The sequence below is a fragment of the Populus nigra genome, chromosome 9 (genome assembly GCF_951802175.1).
Source record: "Populus nigra chromosome 9, ddPopNigr1.1, whole genome shotgun sequence".
Classification (NCBI taxonomy): Eukaryota; Viridiplantae; Streptophyta; class Magnoliopsida; order Malpighiales; family Salicaceae; genus Populus; species Populus nigra.
In genome coordinates this window covers 16408024-16430537 of record NC_084860.1, presented here as the reverse complement: position 1 = coordinate 16430537, position 22514 = coordinate 16408024, and the positions used below count along the sequence as shown (strand labels likewise).

The 22514-nt window shown below is 33.9% G+C and overlaps 2 protein-coding genes across 4 annotated transcripts; both read right to left on the bottom strand.

The window, feature by feature from the left end:
• Positions 1 to 495: 495 nt before the first annotated feature.
• Positions 496 to 6338, bottom strand: LOC133703189 (uncharacterized). 3 transcript variants are annotated; one of them, XM_062127646.1, is made up of 3 exons: positions 5724 to 6338; positions 1738 to 4532; positions 496 to 1322 (listed from the first exon to the last, which is right to left on the bottom strand). In XM_062127646.1, the coding sequence occupies exons 1-2, from the start codon at positions 6121 to 6123 to the stop codon at positions 1813 to 1815; spliced, it is 3120 nt and encodes a 1039-aa protein (XP_061983630.1). In that variant the 5' UTR covers positions 6124 to 6338; the 3' UTR covers positions 496 to 1322; positions 1738 to 1812. The 3 variants fall into 3 exon arrangements, with proteins under 3 accessions (XP_061983630.1, XP_061983628.1, XP_061983631.1); XM_062127644.1 differs by having other exon boundaries at positions 496 to 1256; XM_062127647.1 differs by having other exon boundaries at positions 496 to 1253.
• Positions 6339 to 8325: 1987 nt separating this feature from the next.
• On the bottom strand, positions 8326 to 10747 carry LOC133703373 (heavy metal-associated isoprenylated plant protein 30-like). Its single transcript, XM_062127852.1, has 3 exons — positions 10395 to 10747; positions 9664 to 9739; positions 8326 to 8994 (listed from the first exon to the last, which is right to left on the bottom strand). The coding sequence occupies exons 1-3, from the start codon at positions 10530 to 10532 to the stop codon at positions 8672 to 8674; spliced, it is 537 nt and encodes a 178-aa protein (XP_061983836.1). The 5' UTR covers positions 10533 to 10747; the 3' UTR covers positions 8326 to 8671.
• Positions 10748 to 22514: the final 11767 nt, after the last annotated feature.

Sequence of the window (22514 nt, the reverse complement as noted above, 5' to 3'; positions counted from 1 at the left end):
TGCGGGTTCATTTTCAGCTGTGTTGATAAACCATGCTGATGTGCACAAATTGGAGGCTTCAGGCCCATGTTTCAGTGGCAGTACGCATACAATGTCAGTCAGCTTTTCAGTGCGTGCTTAGGATGGATTGAATCCTGGCACTCCCATGTGATCGATATTATGTGGTGGTGAAACTGAAGAGTCAGTGTGGCAATGCCACTCCAGATGCTATGAATCCACTACTTTCTGCTTTCCTAAAGTACTGTTGGTATCCAATGTGATATCACTCCTCTGCCATGAGTCACATACATGTGGAAATAGGTTAAGCTACTTGTGCAACCAGCCAGGCAGTGCTGGGATTCAGCTATTTCATAGCAGAAGGTAAAAACAAGAAATAATGGGATACGCCATGGTGGTATCTCTCAAGCCCATGTAGGAACAGAGCTAGGCCATTGAGATAGAAAAATAAGGGCTATCATCGAGAGGATCCATACAAAAAGCCCTGGTGGATGCATCTTTAACTCTAAAGCCGTGTAATTTGGGCTCTTTTAAGTAAAAGCTGCACGGCAAATATGGTGCCAGACCCATAGCCAGAAACTGTTGCCGGGTCACAAATTCACAAAGGGATGGGAGCAAGTCAAAATGCAGAACTCAATCAGTTCACCAAAAACAGACTTCCAAAACGAAGCACAACAACAAATTAAACTGCTACTAACTAAACACTATGTCAAGGGCTTTTGATGCTAGGTTCTGTAGCCTAGTGATATTTTTTCCCCTTCAAAGGGTGAGCTTGAAGCATTTGATTGTTTGGACAAGAGCATTTACTCAACTCAAGGGAGAGCAGAAGGTTGCATCAAAAGACCTCAGGTAATTACTATGTCTTTCTTTCATCTCACTGTCATCTTTACTTATTACATCCCAGTTTTCATACCCAAGACACAAGCTTTATACTTCATGGAACAAAGAGATGCTTCAGCCTCAAGCCACGAGTTCTTGTACAAAAAAACTTGAGGGTTCTCTTCTTCCTCAAGTTGTTGATGTCCTTCCAGAGCCTCCTCAATGACCAGAATCAACAACAAAGAATGCAAAGATTTGGCTGCTTAATGTATTCACTTTTCTTAAATCATTCATTCCATGCCTTTAAAGAATCCAAGAATCTATCCCTGAATTCAGTAGAACAACTCTTCTGCTTTGCATGCTTTATTCTGATGGCCAAGCTCATGGGAAACTATCACAGCTTTTGCCCTTTTCGCTTGAAGTTCCATGTTCCAGCACTGCTGAAAACATTATTCAGGTTCTCAGCAAGTAATAATGAATGGCCAGATGAGATATCAAAAGCAACACTGGAAAAACCAAAACACGAAAGGAGAAAAAAAATCATCCTTCAACTATAACCCAGAAGGACACAAGTAATTTTTCATGGAGGAAGAAGACATCAATTAATATGAATAAGAAAGGCTTTGTGGAACAATCATATCGGTCGTGGGTGATGAAGGTATCAAACAAAATTCCTTCTCAAGAAAAATGAAACAGTGAACTTGATTGTTACTAATAGCACAAACCATTGCCTACTTGACTATAGCAAGACAGACTTGATAATTCCACAATAAGCATTATAAAAAATTTATAAGTATTCAAAAACCCATTAGCAGCCTGAATATGCTAAATGGAAGTCGAGAAAGAATTTACAGTAGAAAGTGAAGTTTTTCCATCACCTCGAATCAGATCCACTAATTTTAGAAACCGAAAAATCCATACCTTGTTTAGATCAGCTGATTTCACAACACAATATGAAGCGCGAGGATGACTTGATTCAGAAGTCAGAGTATGCTCTCAAACCCTGTTTCTGATACACGCATTAAGATTACAGACAACACGCTTCATTATATCATGTTCATGCTCATTCAGAGAATCTAAATCATATGAGCAGTTTTGCATAAGCAATTCTGACACTTGATTTATTGTCTTAACCACTATTTGAATATCCAATTTTGGAGGTGTGCACAAAGGCTTAGTTACAAGCCCATATGTTTCACTTAAAGCAGAAGAAACACCATCTCTACAGGAAGATGAACTGGTGACATGTTCGCTTGCACGCAAAGACACACTAGTTGAGCCATTAGATACTGCATCCTCGATAACCTTCCCAGATCCTCCAACTTTTTTCCCAGTCAGCAGCTGGCCGTTAGAGATGAAGTAATCTTCTGGAATGGATGGTTGAACCAAACAAGATGAGCTGAGCATGGAGCTAGTACTAGAGTTGGTGAGTGGCTCATATTCCTTATTGCGGACATGATTGTCGATAGAGCAATGTGTCTCAGTAATACTGCTCCGATCCGAAGAAGATGATCCAGCTGTACCAGGTTTTTGTAGTGTATATTCTCTGGAGAATAAACTAACCGCAGAAGATTCAGTCTTCTGGAAAGTCAAACTATCACCTCCTTCACATTCAGTTCCACGGTAATTTACTTTCTGTTTGCCACAGCTAGGGACAAAATGAGGCGCGAGAGGATTTAAATTGCTGCAAGCTCCTCGAGCACTTTTAAGCTGTTGAAAATTATCAGGTCTAGAAACTTCACAGGTTGATTGATTAGCACTAAGTTTTCCTTTCCAACAAGGAGAATCCAAATCAGAATCATTCTCGTTAATTATTTCAGAAGAGTTTCCAATAGGATCAATTTCTTTAACACCAAGGGATTTTGAAGCCAACTCAATAGGATGACTAGGACAAGTGATTTGCAGCTCAGACACTGTCATTGACAAGGGCTCCATAACCTCTTGGGTGGCAGGTTTGCTCATTTTTGCTTTGCTTTTATCTGTCAGGACTTCATCATGGAAAACCTCCTTCCTTTTATCCACAGCAGCATCTACTAGACTGGCTAGACTATACCAAAAAATGCCACTCTTGCTGACTCCACCATGTCCATCAGAATCTAGGTTCTGTGACAAGGCATGATTAAAGGGCGAATAACTTGAACCAGCTCCCGATGATTCAGAGTCTAGAGCTTGCAAAGAATTGCTATCTGATGAAGGGGAAGAATGCCCTCTGGCTGCACAAACATTGAGTTGCTGTGAGAATCTTCTTTCAAAAGAAGCAATGTCGGAACTATTGGAGCTCCAAGATATTGCTGGAGCTCCACTTTGAAGATCTTGAACTATGGCAGAAGAGTGCAAGTCTGATAAAGTTGAAAATTTAGAAGAGATTGGCCTAGACATCACAGCGGAAAACGAGACATGTTGAGAGTCAAGTTGCCTAGTACTTATGGGTCTGACATGTTTGCTTGCAAGCAAAGACACACTAGTTGAGCCATTAGGTACTGCATCCTCGATAACCTTCCCAGATCCTCCAACCTTTTGCCTAGTCAGAAGCTGGCCATTGGAAGTGAAGTAATCTTCCAGAATGGATGGTTGAACCACGCAAGATGAGCTGAGCATGGAGCTAGTACTAGAGTTGGTGAGTGGCTCATATTCCTTATTGCGGACATGATTGTCAATAGAGCAATGTGTCTCAGTAATACTGCTCCGATCCAAAGAAGATGATTCAGCTGTACCAGGTTTTTGTAGTGTATGTTCTCTGGAGAATAAACTAACCGCAGAAGATTCAGTCTTCTGGAAAGTCAAACTATCATCTCCTTCACATTCAGTTCCACGGTAATTTACTTTCTGTTGGCCACAGCTAGGGACAAAATGAGGCGCGAGAGGATTTAAATTGCTGCAAGCTCCTCGAGCACTTTTAAGCTGTTGAAAATCATCAGGTCTAGAAACTTCACAGGTTGATTGATTAGCACTAAGTTTTCCTTTCCAACAAGGAGAATCCAAATCAGAATCATTCTCGTTAATTATTTCAGAAGAGTTTCCAATAGGATCACTTTCTTTAACACCAAGGGATTTTGAAGCCAACTCAATAGGACGACTAGGACAAGTGATTTGCAGCTCAGACACTGCCATTGACAAGGGCTCCATAACCTCTTGGGTGGCAGGTTTGTTCATTTTTCCTTTGCTTTTATCTGTCAGGACTTCATCATGGAAAACTTCCTTCCTTTTATCCACAGCAGCATCTACTAGACTGGCTAGACTATACCAAAAAATGCCACTCTTGCTGACTCCACCATGTCCACCAGAATCTAGGGTCTGTGACAAGGCATGATTAAAGGGAGAATATCTTGAACCAGTTCCCGATGATTCAGAGTCTAGAGCCCGCAAAGAATTGCTATCTGATGAAGGGGAAGAATTCACTTTGGTTGTACAAGCATCGAGTTGCTGCGAAAATCTTCTTTCAAAAGAAGGAATGTTGGAATCATTTGAGCTCCAAGATATGGCTGGAACTCCGCTTTGAGGATCTTGAACTAAGGCAGAAGAGTGCAGATCTGATGAGGTTGAAAACTTGGAAGAGATTGGCCTTGACTTCACTGCTGAAAAAGAGACATATTGAGTGTCAGTTTGCCTAGTACTTTTAGGTCTGACTTCATCATCCTTTCTGGAAATACCACTGAATTTTCTGCACACATGATCAGATGTTTCTGCTCTCAACTTCAATCCTTCAGTAGAAGATCCTGCAGAGAGGATGAATAGCTTGTGACCTAGAGCCATCCTTGAAGATACAGATTTCATCCATTAACATGCATACCACTTTAGTTAATCAATTCAAGGGGTACCAGAATCACCACATCTTATAAAACGTGCCAGAACCTAGTAATAATCAAAATGGCTAAAGGAAACTACTTCATCCATAAAAGAGCAAAACATATTTGAACACATACCCGATAATGATTGAAAAGACTAGATCAAATTGCTTCACTAAAAAGAACAAAATATATTTAAGCACACAAACTCGAGAGCAACTTGATAGAAAATCTACGATAACAAGAAACGATAATTCCAGGAAAATGAACAATAAAGAATGCAGAATCAGCAAATGGATCAATCGCAAAAACATGAAACAGATCATGTGGATTCATTTCAAAGTTAAAAGGTTTTAATTTCCTCTGAAAATAAACTTAGTTTTGTTTGTCAAGAAAGATGGTCTAATTGTGCCATGCAAATATGAAATGTTGGCATGTCAGATCCTAACTGTCAACAATAAACATTCCATGATTATCCAAAGCACCTGCCTCTGCTTTTGGTAGTAACTGATGATGATGTGCACTTTACATCTCATCAGAAACAAACACCATGCAGATGCTAATCTCGTCAATATAAATGTTCAGCAAACTAGTTATTCCCTGATGCAGGCTAGTGATGCCCAAATGCCAAACATTGTTACGCCTTCGGTACTGCTATCTCATTGATTTTGAAACCCCAACAGAATTTCTCAAGCGAAAGGTAACTCTTATGTTCATCATATACACTTCTAGATAGTGGGTATATCCATACACGCCCCCTCTAGTCATTTAAATGAACAATCAATCAGTAAATACTTTTCGCATTTTTTAAGCCATTTTGGGACGTACCAACAACATATAAGGTTTTCCTAAGGATGGAAGTTATTCAAGTCATCAACAGAAACAAGAAGTCTGAGTTCATGGCCTAAAATTAAACATCAAGAGTGCTAAGTTTATGCCAGAATTAATAGGTTTTCTTGATAAATTATGCATAACAAGTCATATTCTGTTTTTTTAAAGAATCTCCTACGCTATGCATAACAAGTGATATATCAAAATTAAGGAGCTTTAAAGGGAACAAATTACACCACCAATTCTCTAACAAGATTCTACGTAGGCGAAAGCATGAAACTTAAAGCACACCTTGTTTGGTGGGGTCATCATTAGACATTGAAAAGCCATCATGCTTATCCTTCCAGTGAAGAATTTCTTGGTGATCACCACTGTTGTGAGCCTTATAGCCAAGCTCAGCGGACTTACTTACAAGGAGAGCATCCAAGTCTGACTTTGACTCATTAAATAAACCAAAATCAGCTGAACCTTGATAAACCCGAGATGGGTTTAGAGAATAATAAGAAAAGGAGTCACCTTCTACACTGAAACTTGAAAAAGACTGAGCAAGCCTTGAACTTGAAGGGCTCGAGCTTGTATCTTGAAGTGAAGAATTAAGGGCAGAGCTTGAGTTCTTGGGTGTCTTCAGGATAAAAGGCTTAGCTAATGGTGATAAACGAGAAACAGACCCTCTTTTAGTGTCACTGGCCATTATTTTTCTTCTCTTTTCTTCTACAAGTTGATGATTATCAAAACCCCAACAAAGACTCAGACTTTGACAGAACCCACAAAAGGGTGCAACGAGAATGCGAATTCAAGAAAAAGAGTCCAGTCTTTTATGAACAAAAACAACAAGAAAACAATGGAAAGTGATGTTGTGTTGGGGCTTGATGGTTTGGTCGTTTGGTTGTGGTGGGTTTCCGTGTCTCTTCCTTTTTCTCTTCTTTTGAGAGATTATAGGAGTTGGAGAGACAAATGGGAACTGGACTTTTGTCTCTTGTGTAATTTCCTTTGGTGGCCCAAGAGTTTCGGGTATTCAGTTTATACACCACTCAATTTTGATCGAAGTTCAATTTGGCACCCAGTTTAAGAAAAGAAGATAATTATAACTTAATCATGTAATTTAACAAAACTAATTAATTATTCCATGCGGTTTAAAAAACTATATATTTATTCCTTGTATTTTTATTTTCTTAAAACTTAGCCTTTTCTCTTTCGTTAATATCATTGTTATTTTTCAATTAATTTTGTTTTCTTTCTTAATTGAGAAATAGAGAATAAACAAGATTAAGATGGAAAATTTTGATTAGTAGAGGATGAAATTTCAAAGAAAAAACTACTAAATTTTGAATAATGATTTTTTTATAAAGTATTAATTAATATTTTATGATAATCAATAATATTAAATATTATTTGAATTAATATGTTCAAGTCTGCTCCCAATCTAACCAGGTCAATGTCTATATATTCTAATAAAAAAAAAAACTCAATCTAAATTAGGCTGTAAATTGATAGGTCATCAAGTCAATTTTTCAATTGAGAAGTGAGGTTGAATAAGTAGAGTTTTTAAATCCAACTCAAAACTTAGATCACCATATTATTTCATGTTGATCCCAATTTTTTTATAAATCAAAATAATATTGTTATTGTTAAAAGAAAATATAAATAGCCAACAGTTTATAACCAGGTTTTTGACCAGGTCAATTCGAGTTTTTGATCAGGTTACCTGAGTTTTTCTAACTCTTTTATTTTTTTTCAAACCCAGCTTAGTTTCGACTCTAAATCAGTCAGGTCATGAGTCAATCCATGTAAACCGAGATCTAGTTTTAAAACTATATTAATAAGAATAGGAAGAATGATAAGAAATACCAAATTAAAGGGTAATGGTTTTAGGCACCGTTTGAGAGTGTGATTGGACTTTACTTTTTAAAAAAAATTAAAAAAAATTTAATTAATATTTTTAATTTTTTTATCGTTTTGATGTGTTGATATCAAAAATATAAAAAAATTATTTTTATATATTTTCATATAAAATACACTTTAAAAATACATTTTACCACAATCACAAACACTCATTTACAATTCCTATGGTGTGTCCCTTCTCCTTAGAAATTAGAAAGATAGTTAAAAGATATTGGAACCATCTTGCCAATTGAGAGATAACATTTATTTTGAAAAAAAAATATTATTTTTTTTTTGTTTCATATTATTTTTTTATATTTTGATATCGTTCCGATAAGATGGTGTTAAAAATAAAAAAAATTTAAAAAAATATTATTTCAATATATTTTTAAGTACCAATCATAATATATTATGAAGTAATCAACACCACAATAATAAACATGAATTTAACTATATCATGCCATCCCTACCTGTATTGATACAATATTCTATGCCAATCCAATGATCAAAACTATTTGAGTATGACTACTTCCAAGGGAAGGGGAACCAGTCAGTCTCCCAAGAACAACACACATGGAAAAGGGAGAGGGAAATCGCTTGGAAAAGTTGATGATTATTTTGACAACAAGTGAGGAACTCCACCATAAAGTAACTTCGGCGATTGGTCAATGAAATGTCTCCAGTCAGTTTCTTGAATCCTTAGTGGTGAAGTATTCTAGATTCATTTCAATTAATTATTTTGGTACAAACTATCTTCTTCTTCTTCTTCTTCTTCTTCCTTTGGATGAATCAGCACACACACTATCTTTGTTTGCCCTTATCAAGAACATTATTCCATCCATGTCCTCTTTGTTTGCGTGTCCATCCAATTATTATGGTGTGCCTCCATCATGTCCATGAACATTCAACACAGAAGGAAAGGAAACTAAACGAAGGGGTGACATTAGGGATTTTTCTTTAGCAGAGAGGTCAAATATATAATTTTTTTTAAAAAAAAAATAACATGAGTACAAGTACTTGAAAATAATATAAACTAGATAGCAAATTATTTGACATGGACACCTTTTTATACAGTGATAAATAGCCCAGGGCCATGAAAACAAGCCCTCGGAGCTACATTTTCCGTTGAATATATATATCCCCACGCCTGCAATCAGAACATAGAAGAAAAGCAACACACAAGCTTTTCCATAGCTCGCATAGAGGATTATCAATTCATGATTACATTCCATCCCCATAAAAATAAAATTCCTTCTACATTTTATACATAGATCACATGCATATATAACAGGATGATCAATTTGCGATGCTACACACCTTGGAACTTGAAGATTCATCATATATAGCTAGCTAGCTAGCTACATGAGACAGCAGGCATTAACATTGTCATCATTGAACATGTTGCTGACCTTGTCATCTCCCCGGTGGCTCACCGGAATGGTCCCGTGCCTGTCTGCAAGATTGTAGCCATGCTTGTAATAGTTGTAACTCTCTTTGAACTCACTTGCTGTGTCCTTGAAATAGTTATTTGCTGATGTAAAGTACAGCGGTAGATCCGGATATGGCCAGAATTCCGCCCTCTTTCCTGCCCTTCTCGCTGCCTTTAGGACCTTGTTGCGATCAACATACCCCACCACCGTCACCTTTTCCATCTCTAGGTCAACCTCCACTGAATCGATACCTAATAACACATAGATAGCATTTACATATGTTTCCAATTAATTTCACATGCATGTTGATAATATATGTTTCCAAAAAAACACAGCTTTAATAAGTATGTAATTAATTAAATACACCTTTTTTTGTATTTTCTTCATGTATAGAAAAAAAATATTTAATAGTAAAAAAGACCTACGGATTTAAGGTATCCTTAAGAGAGAAAAAAGATGGGAGATTAGGTGTAAAATAAATAGAAAAGAATCCTCTAGTTTAGAACCTTATCCTCTTAAAGAAAGTGATTTTTTCCAAAAGAATAAATTAAGAAATAAGAAAAAAAAATATGAAAATACTTAGTCATTATGTTGTTTAAAGATTTTAATAAATAAAAGAATTAATCTTTTTATTTCTTAATATTTTCATTATTTTGAAAATAATTAGTCATTTTTTTATTTTCTTAAAAAAACAGTGGCTGAGAGTCTGGCTATAGATTTCAAAATAAAGTTTCATTTCTCAATCATTGAAAAATTCTCATTTTTTTCTATAAATATTATTTTTGTATTTCCTTAAATTTTCTATTATTTTATTTTCTAAAAATTAATCGGCGAGAATTTTTTAAAAACTACAGGTAAAAAAAACCCCCTCTTTTTCCCCTGATTAGTAAGCCATTCCAAATTAATTACACAAAAGATACCTCTAAGCTTATAAATGGCATTTTTGACAACCCTTTCACAGCCAGCGCAGCACATCCTGACCTTGAGCTCAACAGTCTGCAAAAGCAACAAAAGAACACGGTTTAAACATGGTTTTGAGAGATTCTATATATTTAATAAAGCTATATATATATTCTTCTTATTATTCCTTTGTTCCTTTTGATCTTTCGAACCATTCAAATGGATTGAGCGAAGGGTTTAAACTCTGCTCTTACCACTCAAGGATTTCCCGTGTAGATGATAGCAGGAAATTTTCTTCAAAAAAAATAAACCGAAAGTATATATTATAAGAAAAACCTGATTTCTTTAATATATATATATATATATATATATATATATATAGCGCAGAGGGGAATTCCAACTTACAATATCTTTTTTCGTATGAAATAATATATGTATTTTGTAGTTACCATCATTTAATAAAAAACATTTTTTTAACAATTATTAGCCATTGTATTGTCAACCAGAGGCATATTGCAAATAGAACAAACTACAGGTTTTATTTTATTTTTACTTTTTTGAGGTCTATGCTCCTCCACCTTACAACGAAAGGAAAAAAAAAGCTCTCAACTAATAGGCAGAGATAGAACCCTGGTATTTTCTCTTGCATGGCAATTTGAACATGAAAACTAAGGTGAAAGCTCAAGCAGCAGACAAGAGATACCTTAATAAGTCGAAGAAAAAAACATAGTTGTAGGAGATGAAAGCGAACCTGCAAAGAAAGTGGTCTTCCCTTCCGCATGTTGTGTCTGATATTTTTTATCCTTACGTGGTCTTCTTGAAAGTAAAAGTAGGAGTGAGTGATGGAAGATATGATAGTCTTAAATGCTCTCTCTAAGAAGGTAGCCATGGAAGTTAATAGGGTTCCCTTAAGTGTATAGAGCAAAGGAAATTAAAGGAGAGAGTTAGAGTTAAACTTAGCTAGAAAAGACAAGCCAGACCCAAGAAGATATTCCTTTGTGGGCATCCTTCAAAGTTCAAAGAACCATTTGGAAATGTGGCCTCTTCCATTAAAATTAAAACAACTCTTAAAGAGAAGGGCTTAATGGTATCTAAAACCCATAAAATTTTAATTATGTACTAAGCTTGATATATATGTGGGTCTAGAGAACATGGTTTCTGATGAGCCAAAGAGGAATATCAATGAGTCATGTGTGATATGGATTGGATTGGAAAAGCTAGGTTTTGATGCAAAGTGATGATCAACATATATTCTAAAATCTTCCTTTCTCCACCATCTTTTTTTTATTATTATTAATATGGGTGTTCGGGTTAACTTATACGCACTTTAACTAAAGATTCTACGAATCTTGAAGTTAATGATTATGTAAATTTTTAATAATCTTGAGATTTGTGGGACTCGAACTAATAATTTATAGAAAACAAACCCAAAACCTGATCAGTTAATCTATACCCATCAAAATTCCTTTTCCACCATCTTTGAAATCACTAGACATGACATGCACCATTATCTCTCCGGCCACAAGGCCTTACAAAGTTATATTCCCACATGTACAGTAATTTTATTGTTATTTGTTAGGTATTCTTTAAGGTATAGAATGTTTAGGGTTTTTTTTGTATATATTAAACGAATCTTTTGAGCTAATTAATATATGATTTTGATGAGTACCTAATTATTATATATCAGTTATCTAGCTAGGAGCATCATGGACTAATTAAATTAATAATAAAGAATATATGTGCACTATATATATTCCTATCAAAACCATCGAATATCCTAACCAACTAAGGTATTATTCCAGCAACCACACCAATACTATATGAAATAGAGGTAGCCAGAGAGAGGAGATCGATGGAGAAACAGGAAGATTGTTTAATTTTTGTTTGATAAAAGAATAAGAAGATACATGTGTTTGAATGAAAACCTAGTTCCTTAATTCCCCTTATATAGTCATCGTGCTTGTCTACATACAATCAAATATTTGATCAATAACAAGTATATTTAAACTATAGATATAAAACCCGATTATAGAATTCAACTTAATAACTTATTAATTTAAAGTGTAAGTTGGAGTTGGATTTTATTTTGAATTGATTTTTTTTATTAAGAACATATCATTTAATTTTTCTTCTAAAAAGAGAAAAGCATAGTGTGGGTTGATTTATTTACTTATGAGTCCATGCACAACTCGAGTCTTGGATTAAGTTAATTTTTTAATCGGGTTTTATAATTATAATTTTATTTATAATTAAAAAAAATATCACTATGAAATTAAAAAAACATCATAATACATGAAACTTGCATTTTGTACTATTGCTAACCACAATTTACGTGTAGGAGGGCCAACAGAACATAACATCATACATGTATGATTAAACTGCTTTTAATTGAAATTAGATGCTAGTGGAAGGATTGATTTTGATTTGATTTGATTGATTTTAATTAGAATAGAGAGTTCAATTAATGTTTAACCACAGGTACAGCAAGTTACAGGGACCAGATGTGAATTTTTTAGACAGATTTTTCTAGTAAAATTAATGTATTAATTAATTAGCAAATTCTCAGAATACCGATCGAGTGCATATTGGAATCCGACTGTTCGATTTAAAAGAACACCGAGTGGACATTTATTGGAATTATTCTCACTTCTGCAATCGATCCTTCACCTCCTTTCCCTGATGGAATTTCACTTGATATTTATTTCAAAAGAGAAAATTCTTGTTCCTTGAACAATGATTTAATTAAAAGACAAAAAGCATAATCGAATGTATGTCTTTTAAATAATTTTTTTTATCTCCGTACCTTAATGTAGGCATGATAACATGATACCTAGCTAGCTACTTGCAAGTGTATTCCTAGGCAGGCAGCGAACAATATGCTTTTTTTTTAAGTTGGTTAATTCCTTGATTTATTTATTTTATTAATTAGAAAATAATTAGTAGTATTTACCTCAATTATTTTATAGAATGAAACTAAGAGAAAAATAATTAATTATTTATCAGATTCATACTTTGTATCGAATCTTAGTTGATTTGTAAATTATTTTTCATGTCAAATCTTCGACAAACATACAAATTAATTATGGCAATGCTAATAGCATCGGTGTAGCATTGTTGAGGTACATTTATTGCATTTTAAAAATACCACTAACAATTAATTTTTGCCTTAATTAAGAAAATAAAATCGTCATTTATTAGTATTGATGGATGTATAAACCATGCATGACGCTATAAAATATGCCTCCTCCATCTCCTAAAGTCTTAATCGTGGTATTTGTAAAGTATATATTATTTTATTACACAATACTATGATTTGCTGATTTAAAACCTAATTGAGGTTAAGTTTTATTTCCAATCAAACTTTTTTTAATTAAAATAACGTTTTTAAATTTTTAAAATAATCCATAATCTAAATTTTAACATTGATCGAACCTGGGTTGGTTTTTAACCATGGTAACGGTACTAATTTTTCTAGAGTCTTTAATTATGACACTATAAGTACTATAACAAAATCTTAATAAGATGAATCCAAAAACATCAAGGAAAGTTACCAATTGTAATAGAAATGAGCCACACTTATCGATATAATTTTTATATCCAACTCGATGGTTGACCCGGTACAATGATTAGGTCACAAGTCAGTTGGGTTGACCCGAGTCAACCAAAAAAAATTACAATGCAACACTTATAAAAAAACTCCTAACTAGTTACAATGCAACATTTATATAAATCAAATTTAAATTTTAAACCAACAACATAAATTGAATTCAATATCCAAAATACAAACTAAATATAAATTATGAAATATTTAAAACAAAGCATCCATAAACGTAAATTATAAATCAACAACACATTCACTTTTGTTGAATGAACATATCAAGTTCTTTGGTGTTTATAGGAGTAAAATTTGAATCAAATGTCAATAAAATAGAGCCAATCTTGTCAACACCTAATAAAACATCATTATGCTTCTTTGTAACTTCATCATTACAATCATCTTCAATCTCATTAATATTTATGAAATCTACATTTAAAACACAATTAATGAATAAATATTATGTGTTAAACAGTACTTTGTTTTGAATAATATTTCTCACTAAAGGATCAATCATTAATTAACATTATCTAAAGTATCTTGTATGGTCATTTTTTATAGAGCATGGTAAAAACTTTATACTTCTTCAGTTGTCAAAATTGACGAGTCATCCTCTCTTTGTTATGCACTAAATAATTTGAAATTTGCTTGCATTTCTCTAGCTCTCTCTTTTTTTCAATATTTTAGTGAAGATCCAAAAGCATTTGATGTCGAACATCAGGAGGAAATTTGTGACATTGTTCAATTTCTCCTTTAGCTCCAACTAAATATTGCTTAAATTGATTAATGTCACCACCCGTGAAAACTTTGGCATATCAATTTAGTTTTTTTACATATAATATTAAGTTTAGGAGCTTCTCTACAATGACCTCATGCCAAATATATCCTAACTCTGCTACCACTTGACATGAAAATTAAAGGTTGAGATGATTAAGTCATTGAAGGATCACTATTTGGAGTACTACCATCACGAGAAGACATTTTAAGTACCTATATTCACCTAGTTAACAATAAAATAAGCAAATACATTTAAAGTATTTGCTAAAAATTTCCATGCATATTAAATATCTTTATGGACTCTCAAAAAATTAAAATAATATAATTGTAAAAGAAAAGGTGTATTTATGGTGTGCGAACTTCAAGTATTTGCTAAGAAGTTGGTTTCCATGCAATTTCATGACTTTAGTTGTCTGAAGTACTTGAATAATAACAACAATAACAACAACTGGTTGCTATTCTCACATGATATTCACAAATAATATGTAACAATCAAAATACTTTCTGTTTGAAAAATTTTCTAACCACACCAATGCTTGAAGATGACCTTCATGGAGATGAAATATTTTAAAATTTTGAGTATTTATATGGTAAATTTTTGCATCACATATGAGTTTAAGCCAACATAAATCAATAAAGAAGAATGGAATCTAGATAGTAAATCTAATATATAAACGAACTAATCTAAATCTTTAGATCAAATTTTATTTAAATTATTTAAATAAAGGAAAACATATTTAGATATAAGATCTATATTTAAAAACCAATGGAGAAATCACTAGTTTCAACCTTGCAATGAAGATTGCCAAGTCTTAATCATATTTGTGAAATAAAAACCATTAATTTGAAATCAATGGTTAGGATTTCCTTATAAAATTAAATAACTTGTATCTAAATAACTAGTATTGCTAAGCTTATATTGCAATTTACACAAAAATAAATAGGTCTTGGGGTCCACAACATTTTTGTAAAGGATATTTGAATCCAATTACCTTCAATCATTGATATCTTATATTGTTAAAATTATGAAACTACTACAAATATTGATAGAAAATTTTGTCATATTTGGTCATATTAAAATTGTGAAACTACTACCAAGAAGATGCACCTGTGTCGACTCATGATGTTGCCTATTTGAGTGTGGTTCCACAACGTAGAGGTGATGTCCCTTCACAGCGGGATTCATACACCCGCAAGTACGAGACGCATTGGAAGGACGACATTTCAATGTAAGTTTATTTTGCCTTAAGTTGGTTTGTGTTTAACAATTTATGAACAAATAATATTTCATTAAATTTATCGATTTTCAGGTTCACAAATATTGAAGTTACTCGAGTAATAACATCGGCATTTAAATCGTTGATGGAAATTCTATTATTTAAATGGAGCCAGGCTTCCAAACTTCCTGATTGGAAATCTCATGTCGATGTATGGTTTACAAGATTTAAAGTTAATGTTAACTTAAAATTTAACTACTTTTTATGTTAATTCCTTTACTTTATTGAAATTATTGATTTATTTTTTTATAAATTTTTAATGTAAAGCTAAATTGGAGTAGGATAGAGCAAATGACAATGTTGCGAGGAGAGTTTGAAAGAATTACGTTGCACTTAGGTAACATCGGAGGAGGGTTTGGGAGAATTACGTTGCAATTAGGTAACATCGAAAGCTATACAATAATTTTTTTATATTTTAAATATTAAAATTTTATTTGTCATCAACTCATATAGAATACATTTTTATCATGTAAGTAACATGATTTTTGGTGTGAGGCATAAAACAATCAAAAAAATATGCTAGAGAAAACACTTTACCAAGCTAGAATGACGTGGAGGTTTGGAAAGATTTCAGATCGCCATACATCCTGGAGAATATATGAGTGGAATATATTCAGCACGTGACATCCTAACATTTCACATGACGCTCACATTCCAGCGTGGGGAACTGGAGCCAGCAAATTTACAGTTCAGTTACCACACACATTGACGACTTCGTTCCGTTCGTTTCGCATGCGAAGCAAATGGTAAGATTAATTTTAATCACATCTATCTTTAATTAATTAGTTGTTATTTATAAATATATTCAACTGGCAACATTTATTTTCTTACAGGCTACGACTCTTGGACGTGAGTCAAGCTCGCTCGATGGAGCTTTTTATGGAGAAGCACGTGTAGAGTGAAGACCACCAAAAAGGAATGCAATAGTTTGTCGACAACCGCGCTCAACATGTTATGGTATGTTCATTCAACCATTTTCTTTCGTAAGTTATTATTTTCTAGAATTGAATTTGATGATTTCATTTTTCTTATTTCCAAGAGACACATAATAGCCGGTTAAGAGAGAGATACGGGGACGATCCTTCGACCCACTCGAATTTATGGATGGAGGCAGGATCGTCTAGTGGATCTGATAGAAATCAAGTGTATAGACTTTCCAACACTATTGTTAAGAACTTACGGATGGACCATAGTATCTTAATCGTTGGGAGCTCGCAATCGATATCGAGCACGGAGTCTCAGGAGTTCGCGACCTTGCAAGAACATATGATCCATCTCAATGAAAAATATGAACGACTCTCTACGGATTATGAAGAACTTTGTTGAATGATCATAGATATGAAATCACAAATAGGTGTTGCATGTGCATCTCCTTTTTGGCCCTATGATCCTGGAAACGACAAGTCTCATCCTCTTCCTCCTCAAGTTCCACCTTTGTTCTAGTTTAATTTTATTTGAGCATATAAATTTGTAATGAATATTTGGCTTGTAATTAAGATAATTTATTTTTACATACTTAAATTCTATATAATTTTATTTTTTTGTTCAATTGATGTTTTTAAAAAAATATAATTTTTAATTATTACGGACGGAGTTACCGACGGACTCAATTCGTCGGTATATTATAGAGAGTTGGAAAGCATTTACTACATATGTCACTTCAACTATTACATCACATATTCCGTCAGTACATTACATTGTATAATAAAATTACTCCAAATGCCACTGCCAATCACCGACGGAATAATTCCATCGGTATATCCAAGCAAGTAATTTTTTGTGTGCACATTTTCCATTTGTAAAACCATCGGGTTTTTTTTTACTGACAGAAATACCTACAGAAAAGAAATTATTAGCGAGAGGTTTATTGATAAACGTTTTTCGTCTGTGAATCAGTCGGTAAAATACACGTTGACGAAATGGTAGAGTAAATACCGACAGAACATTTCATCGGTAAAACTATTAAATGTAATAGTGATATTACTCGTGTGTTCAAATTAGCAAATCAGCAATGCTAACTTCTTAGTACAGCTGCAAATACAATTGTCATAACCCAATTCTGGGTTATTCCCCAAAATTCATTTTTTTCAAAATAAAAATTAAAAAATAATAATAAAGGTTGGCAACGTGGAGAAAGCATGTTGGAAAGTCAAGTTGCAATTTTTGGAGGAGATTTAAGACCTATTGGCGCCCCATTGTGCTCAAAATTGGAGAAAAATGCAAATTCAAGGTCAAAATAAATGATTATTGGACGAATTTGCATAAAAAATTAAGACCAATTACATAATTAAATTTTTAATAGGCCAATTTGATTTAATCATGGGCCAAATTAAATTTTAATTATGTTTAAGAATTAATTGAGGTCCAAATGAAGGATTTAATTAAGTATAAGGACTTAATTATACTTTAAATGGGCCAAATTAATTTTATTTGGGGCTTAATTGGTGAAAAATTAAATTTAGGAGCCTAATTTGGGCTTAATTGAGAAGATTGGAAATTTAAGAGACCAAATTTAATTTTTACCAAGTTAATTGGTTGAAATTAGGGGCCAAATTGCAAGAAAATTGAAGTTTTGGGGCCAATTAGAGGTTAAATTGATAAAATCCAAAGCCAAAGACCAAAATGCAAGAGGCGCCAAGCTATAGGGGTCTAATTGACAAGAGTTGGGGGTCAAATTGAAGAAATTGAAAGATGGAGGACTCAATTGAAAATCGGCAAAAATCCCTAATTTTCTATCCAAAACGGCGCTGTTTTTGGTGTTTAAGAAAAAACAAAGAGGGGGAAGGGACCAGGCGACGCGTCGCCTGGTCACTGTTCATCTTCTTCCCTACAAAACTGCCCGAGTAGCAGCTTTCCAGGCGCATTTTCTACCTCGTTTGGCCTCCAAATCTGACAACGTGTGCACCAAAATGTCCACCTGAAACCCCTTTATCCTCGAGAATGGTCCGGTCGGGTCAAAAAAATTTGAAACGGCTCCGTTTATTGGCCCAAAGTGGCCACCTCGTTCAGTCTGCAGCCTTGGATTGCCAAATTTGGCAATTCGAGGTGCACACTTTGAACCAACGGCTTGGATTCCTCGAGTCGAATCAAGGGCTGAGACTTTTTCCCCGTTGAAGACAAGATTACCCTCTTTCCAGCCCTATAAATAGGAGCCAATTTCATGCTCAGAAGAGGGAAAAAAATCGAGCTCAAAGTTGGCCGAAAACTAGCCCTCTGTATCCATTTTTCTGCAAACAATCATCTCTCTCCACCGTGGCCTTCAGCCACCATCACCTTCATCACCATCCTTCCCACGAAACACCACATCCCATCCATCACCCAGCAACCTCACCACAGTCACAGTACCTCTCTCTCTACCTCTCTTCTCTGCAAAACTTTTTTCCTCTCCACCACCGCAACTCCAGCAGCAGCAGTAGCGGCAACCACCCTTTCCAGCGGCTTCCACTCCTACCAGCAGCAGCCAGAGTAGCATCTCCTTCCTCAGTCACACCAACAGCTCCAGCTGTGAGCTTTCCTTCTCCTCTGCAGGAATCTGCTCCTTCTTCTTCCAACCGTGAACAGTGCAAGCCGCCGGCCTCACCACCTTCAGTTACACCGTGCACCACCAGCTAGGTCGTCGACTCTCTCCACGCCAGGTAACTCGCCCCTCCCCTGCTACGCCTTCCTTTTCCTTTCACCATGGTTGCATGCAGAATTCTTTTCTGCATGCAACGGCTAATTAATTAGCCACTTGCTTGGGCCGGGTCGGGCCGGTTCTAGCCCAGCCCAAGGGGTCGGGCCGGTTCTGGCCCCGCCCGAAAAAAAGAGAAGTATCCGTTGGGCCGAGACCGGCCCAACCCAAGGGTCCTGGACCGGACCAACTGTTTGGGCCGGACTGGCCCACATATTTAATAAATTTAATTAATTATTATGTATTAAAAAAAATAAAATAAAAATTCAAAAAAATTCAAAACAATCTCAAAAATCATTTCAAAAAAAATTGTGATTTTCTTAAATATTTTTCTACCAATTTTGCTTAATATTGGGTTGTATACTTACATGATAAGATACAAGTCCGGTATTAAAATACCCGGTTTTCTCTGAAATATTAAAAAAAAAATTTATTGCATACAGCCAAGTCCTAAAGAATTTTCCAAGCATGTTTTCTTTTCAAAATAAAAAAAATTGCATCTTTCTCACGTTTTAAAAATAAAAAAATGGATATCATAACGAGTTTATGATTATCTGTTAGGGTTTTGGCCAAAATATCAAAAACCTTAATTTCAACCTTTTTTTAGGGTCCAGATGTAGACTTTAATATTTGTGGGGTGTAAAATTACACGATAAAGTACACTCTCGGGTATTAAAGATACAAGGTGTAAATAAAAGCAATTTTAAAATTCAGACTTTAGAATGGTTAGGATTTAACCCAAATAAGGTAGAGACTCCCTCACGAAGGGAGATCTGCCTTGAACCTTAGAAAAGACCAACGAATAGAAACTCGACCTAGAAAAAATAATCAAACAACAATGCAGCTTACCTTAGGTAGGGTGCACTGGGGGTGATGCGTCTTCCCCTTGTACAACCAGTCCCTTACTCAGACTCTCGCAGACCATAGGTTCCTAGTGACCATAATACTAGGTGGCGACTCCAAAGAACCAAGCAAAACCACAGACAATAAATAATCGCCAGCTGACGCCGCGCGGATTTTGACGTGCGACAACAATCATGAATCTAACGACCATATGTTAATACGTTAAATTAAAGAGAGGAAAAAAAACCAGGTATGACTTGCCTTGAAGTCTTTACATGTGGCTTATACTCCTTCTGCTCTTCTTTGCAACTGGTATGGTTAAAAAGGTATTGGGGCAGAAAGGAGAGATTAGGTTTTCTGTCTTTGGTGTTGCTTCATTTTACAATAAGTGGCTTTTAATTCACCACTCTGAAACGGTGATGTTTTCCTTAGAAAAAATAGTCGAGTCTCATCCAGGTTTACCCGGTTCTATCGAGTTTTACCAGGCCAAATTCCTAGCTGGTTTTTGCTTCAACCCAACCTAAGTCCCAGGTTAACCCATCAGGTCGGGTTTTAAAATTATGTTTGTCGCTCAAAGATAGTACATTACTTGTTTTTAGCGACAAATGTCTTTACTTGGTAACCTTACGTGGTATTGTTGAATTCGTTTTGTCGAAAGCTTTATAATGATACTAATGGTGACACAATTGAAGTTTTAGTATGTCTTTAATTTTTTTTTTTCATTTTTTTCTCTCTTCTTTTTCTTTATAAATTACAATTATATAAAAAAAAAGAAAAATAAATCTAGAAACACATTAAAGATCTATACATATTTTTTTAAAAAAAAATCAACCTTAACCCCATCACGAGTTGTATCAAGATCTATACATTCATAAGAACACAACTAGACTAGGTCGTATAGAATAGTGTAATTTTAAAACTCTATAATGTCTTGATTGAGTAATAATACTTGGAATTTAGATTATTTCAAGAATCTAAAAGACTTATTTGTCTTTATGTTTTAAAAGTAATTAAAAAATTTAAAAAAAAATTATTTTAAATTTATATTTTTTTTAATATTTTCAGATCATTTTCATGTGCTGATGTTAAAAATAAATTTTAAAAAATAAAAAATATATATTATTTTAATCTATTTTAAAAAACAATCATAATCTAACTCCTAAACACCATCAAAGACATCATCATCATCTCCAGAATCGTGTCTTGAAGACGACTTTTCAATGGATACAATGATAGAGCAATTTAGCTGATTTCAAATTGTTTTGGAACAATCTAAAAGCACGAAGAGATGACCATATCAAGCAAAGAATCTTCACGAGGACAGAGAGCTCTTGTACTGTCCTTTTCATTAGGAAAACCAAACACATTATCACGAAAATCTGAAAGGAAAGGTGAAATCATTATCCTACCAAACATGAGTTTAGTAGTGATTGATATTACGGGTGTATAATCTATTTTTAAGTATTATTTAATTAAAAATATAATAAAATTTAAAATCAATACATTAAAATTATCAAAAATATTTAAAAATCATCCATTTAATAATTTTTAAAATAAAAAAATAATTTAAAAACAAAAATTACCATTAAAAACCAATATGTATCTATGATCTCGAAAATTATAATTATTAAACTTAACTCAAGAGTTGATCTAATACAAGAATTTAAACACGAGATAAATGAAATTTTAACTGAATTCAATTAAAAAAAATTATTTTGAAAATTAAAATGATTTTAAAAAAAAAATTGACAATCTCATTTTTAACCCAGCTGATTTTAATAACAGTGTCAAAAACTTTCCATTTTGAAAGGAACTTGCATGATACCATTTGGCTTCTTATTATTAAGCATGATCAAGGAAAAGTTATATTATTGATTCATACACAAACTCTTGGACGCATTTCAATTCAGTCCCTAAACTCCTAATTGAATATTTCAAGTCCTCAAACCATGTCCACTTCATCATCCAAGTGATTTTCTTTCAATTAATTGTTCCTAATGTGCTATAACCATCCATCGAGCTTGATTATGAAACACAAAGTGAGAAACATGTCCACCCCACGTCATTATACCTTTAACATTATGGTAAAAACAATATTAATTAAGAAGACTGTGAACATGGAACATAGACATGGAGAAGTTGCAGCGGTGCAACCAATTATAATTTTTTTTAGTATTTTTATATAGTTTTGATACGATAATATTTAAAATAAATTAAAAAATATCAAAAATAAATTTAAAGTTACACTTATCTTTTGGTTTGTTCATATGGTTTGTTCATAGGTTGATTCAGTCTCCATCACTCTACCTCAGTCCCTCTCTCTTTTGAAGAAGTCAAAACAAAGCCCAATCGTAAAGAAAAACTCACCCATTGTTTTAGAACTCATCAGAAGAATGGACAGGGCATGGTTAATTTCCTGTCTTCCAAAATGCGAAGAGACATTATATATATATATATATATATATATATATATATATATATATATGAACATAAAAATCACGAACTAAAAGAGGGATAATTCCAATTTCTACCACATATATAAAAGAAATCCTTTCACTCAATCAATTTCAAAGAAAATCTAATTGATTAATCTATAAAGATAACACAATGGATTAAGAAAAAGATTACAAAATCAAACCCAACTAATCTGAAACTGTGGAGAGCTCGAACAATTTACAGAGCAAAACAACGAGGATGAGCAGTGGGAGA

Excerpts from the sequence above, each read along its gene's own strand:
- LOC133703189 (XM_062127646.1), bottom strand. The coding sequence starts at position 6,123 with ATGGCCAGTGACACTAAAAGAGGGTCTGTTTCTCGTTTATCACCATTA. Across the intron at positions 4,533-5,723 it reads TGATGACCCCACCAAACAAG|GATCTTCTACTGAAGGATTG; the intron begins GTGTGCTTTAAG and ends TCCTCTCTGCAG.
- LOC133703373 (XM_062127852.1), bottom strand. The coding sequence starts at position 10,532 with ATGGCTACCTTCTTAGAGAGAGCATTTAAGACTATCATATCTTCCATC. Across the intron at positions 9,740-10,394 it reads GAAGACCACTTTCTTTGCAG|ACTGTTGAGCTCAAGGTCAG; the intron begins GTTCGCTTTCAT and ends TTGCTTTTGCAG. Across the intron at positions 8,995-9,663 it reads TGCCATTTATAAGCTTAGAG|GTATCGATTCAGTGGAGGTT; the intron begins GTATCTTTTGTG and ends ATGTGTTATTAG.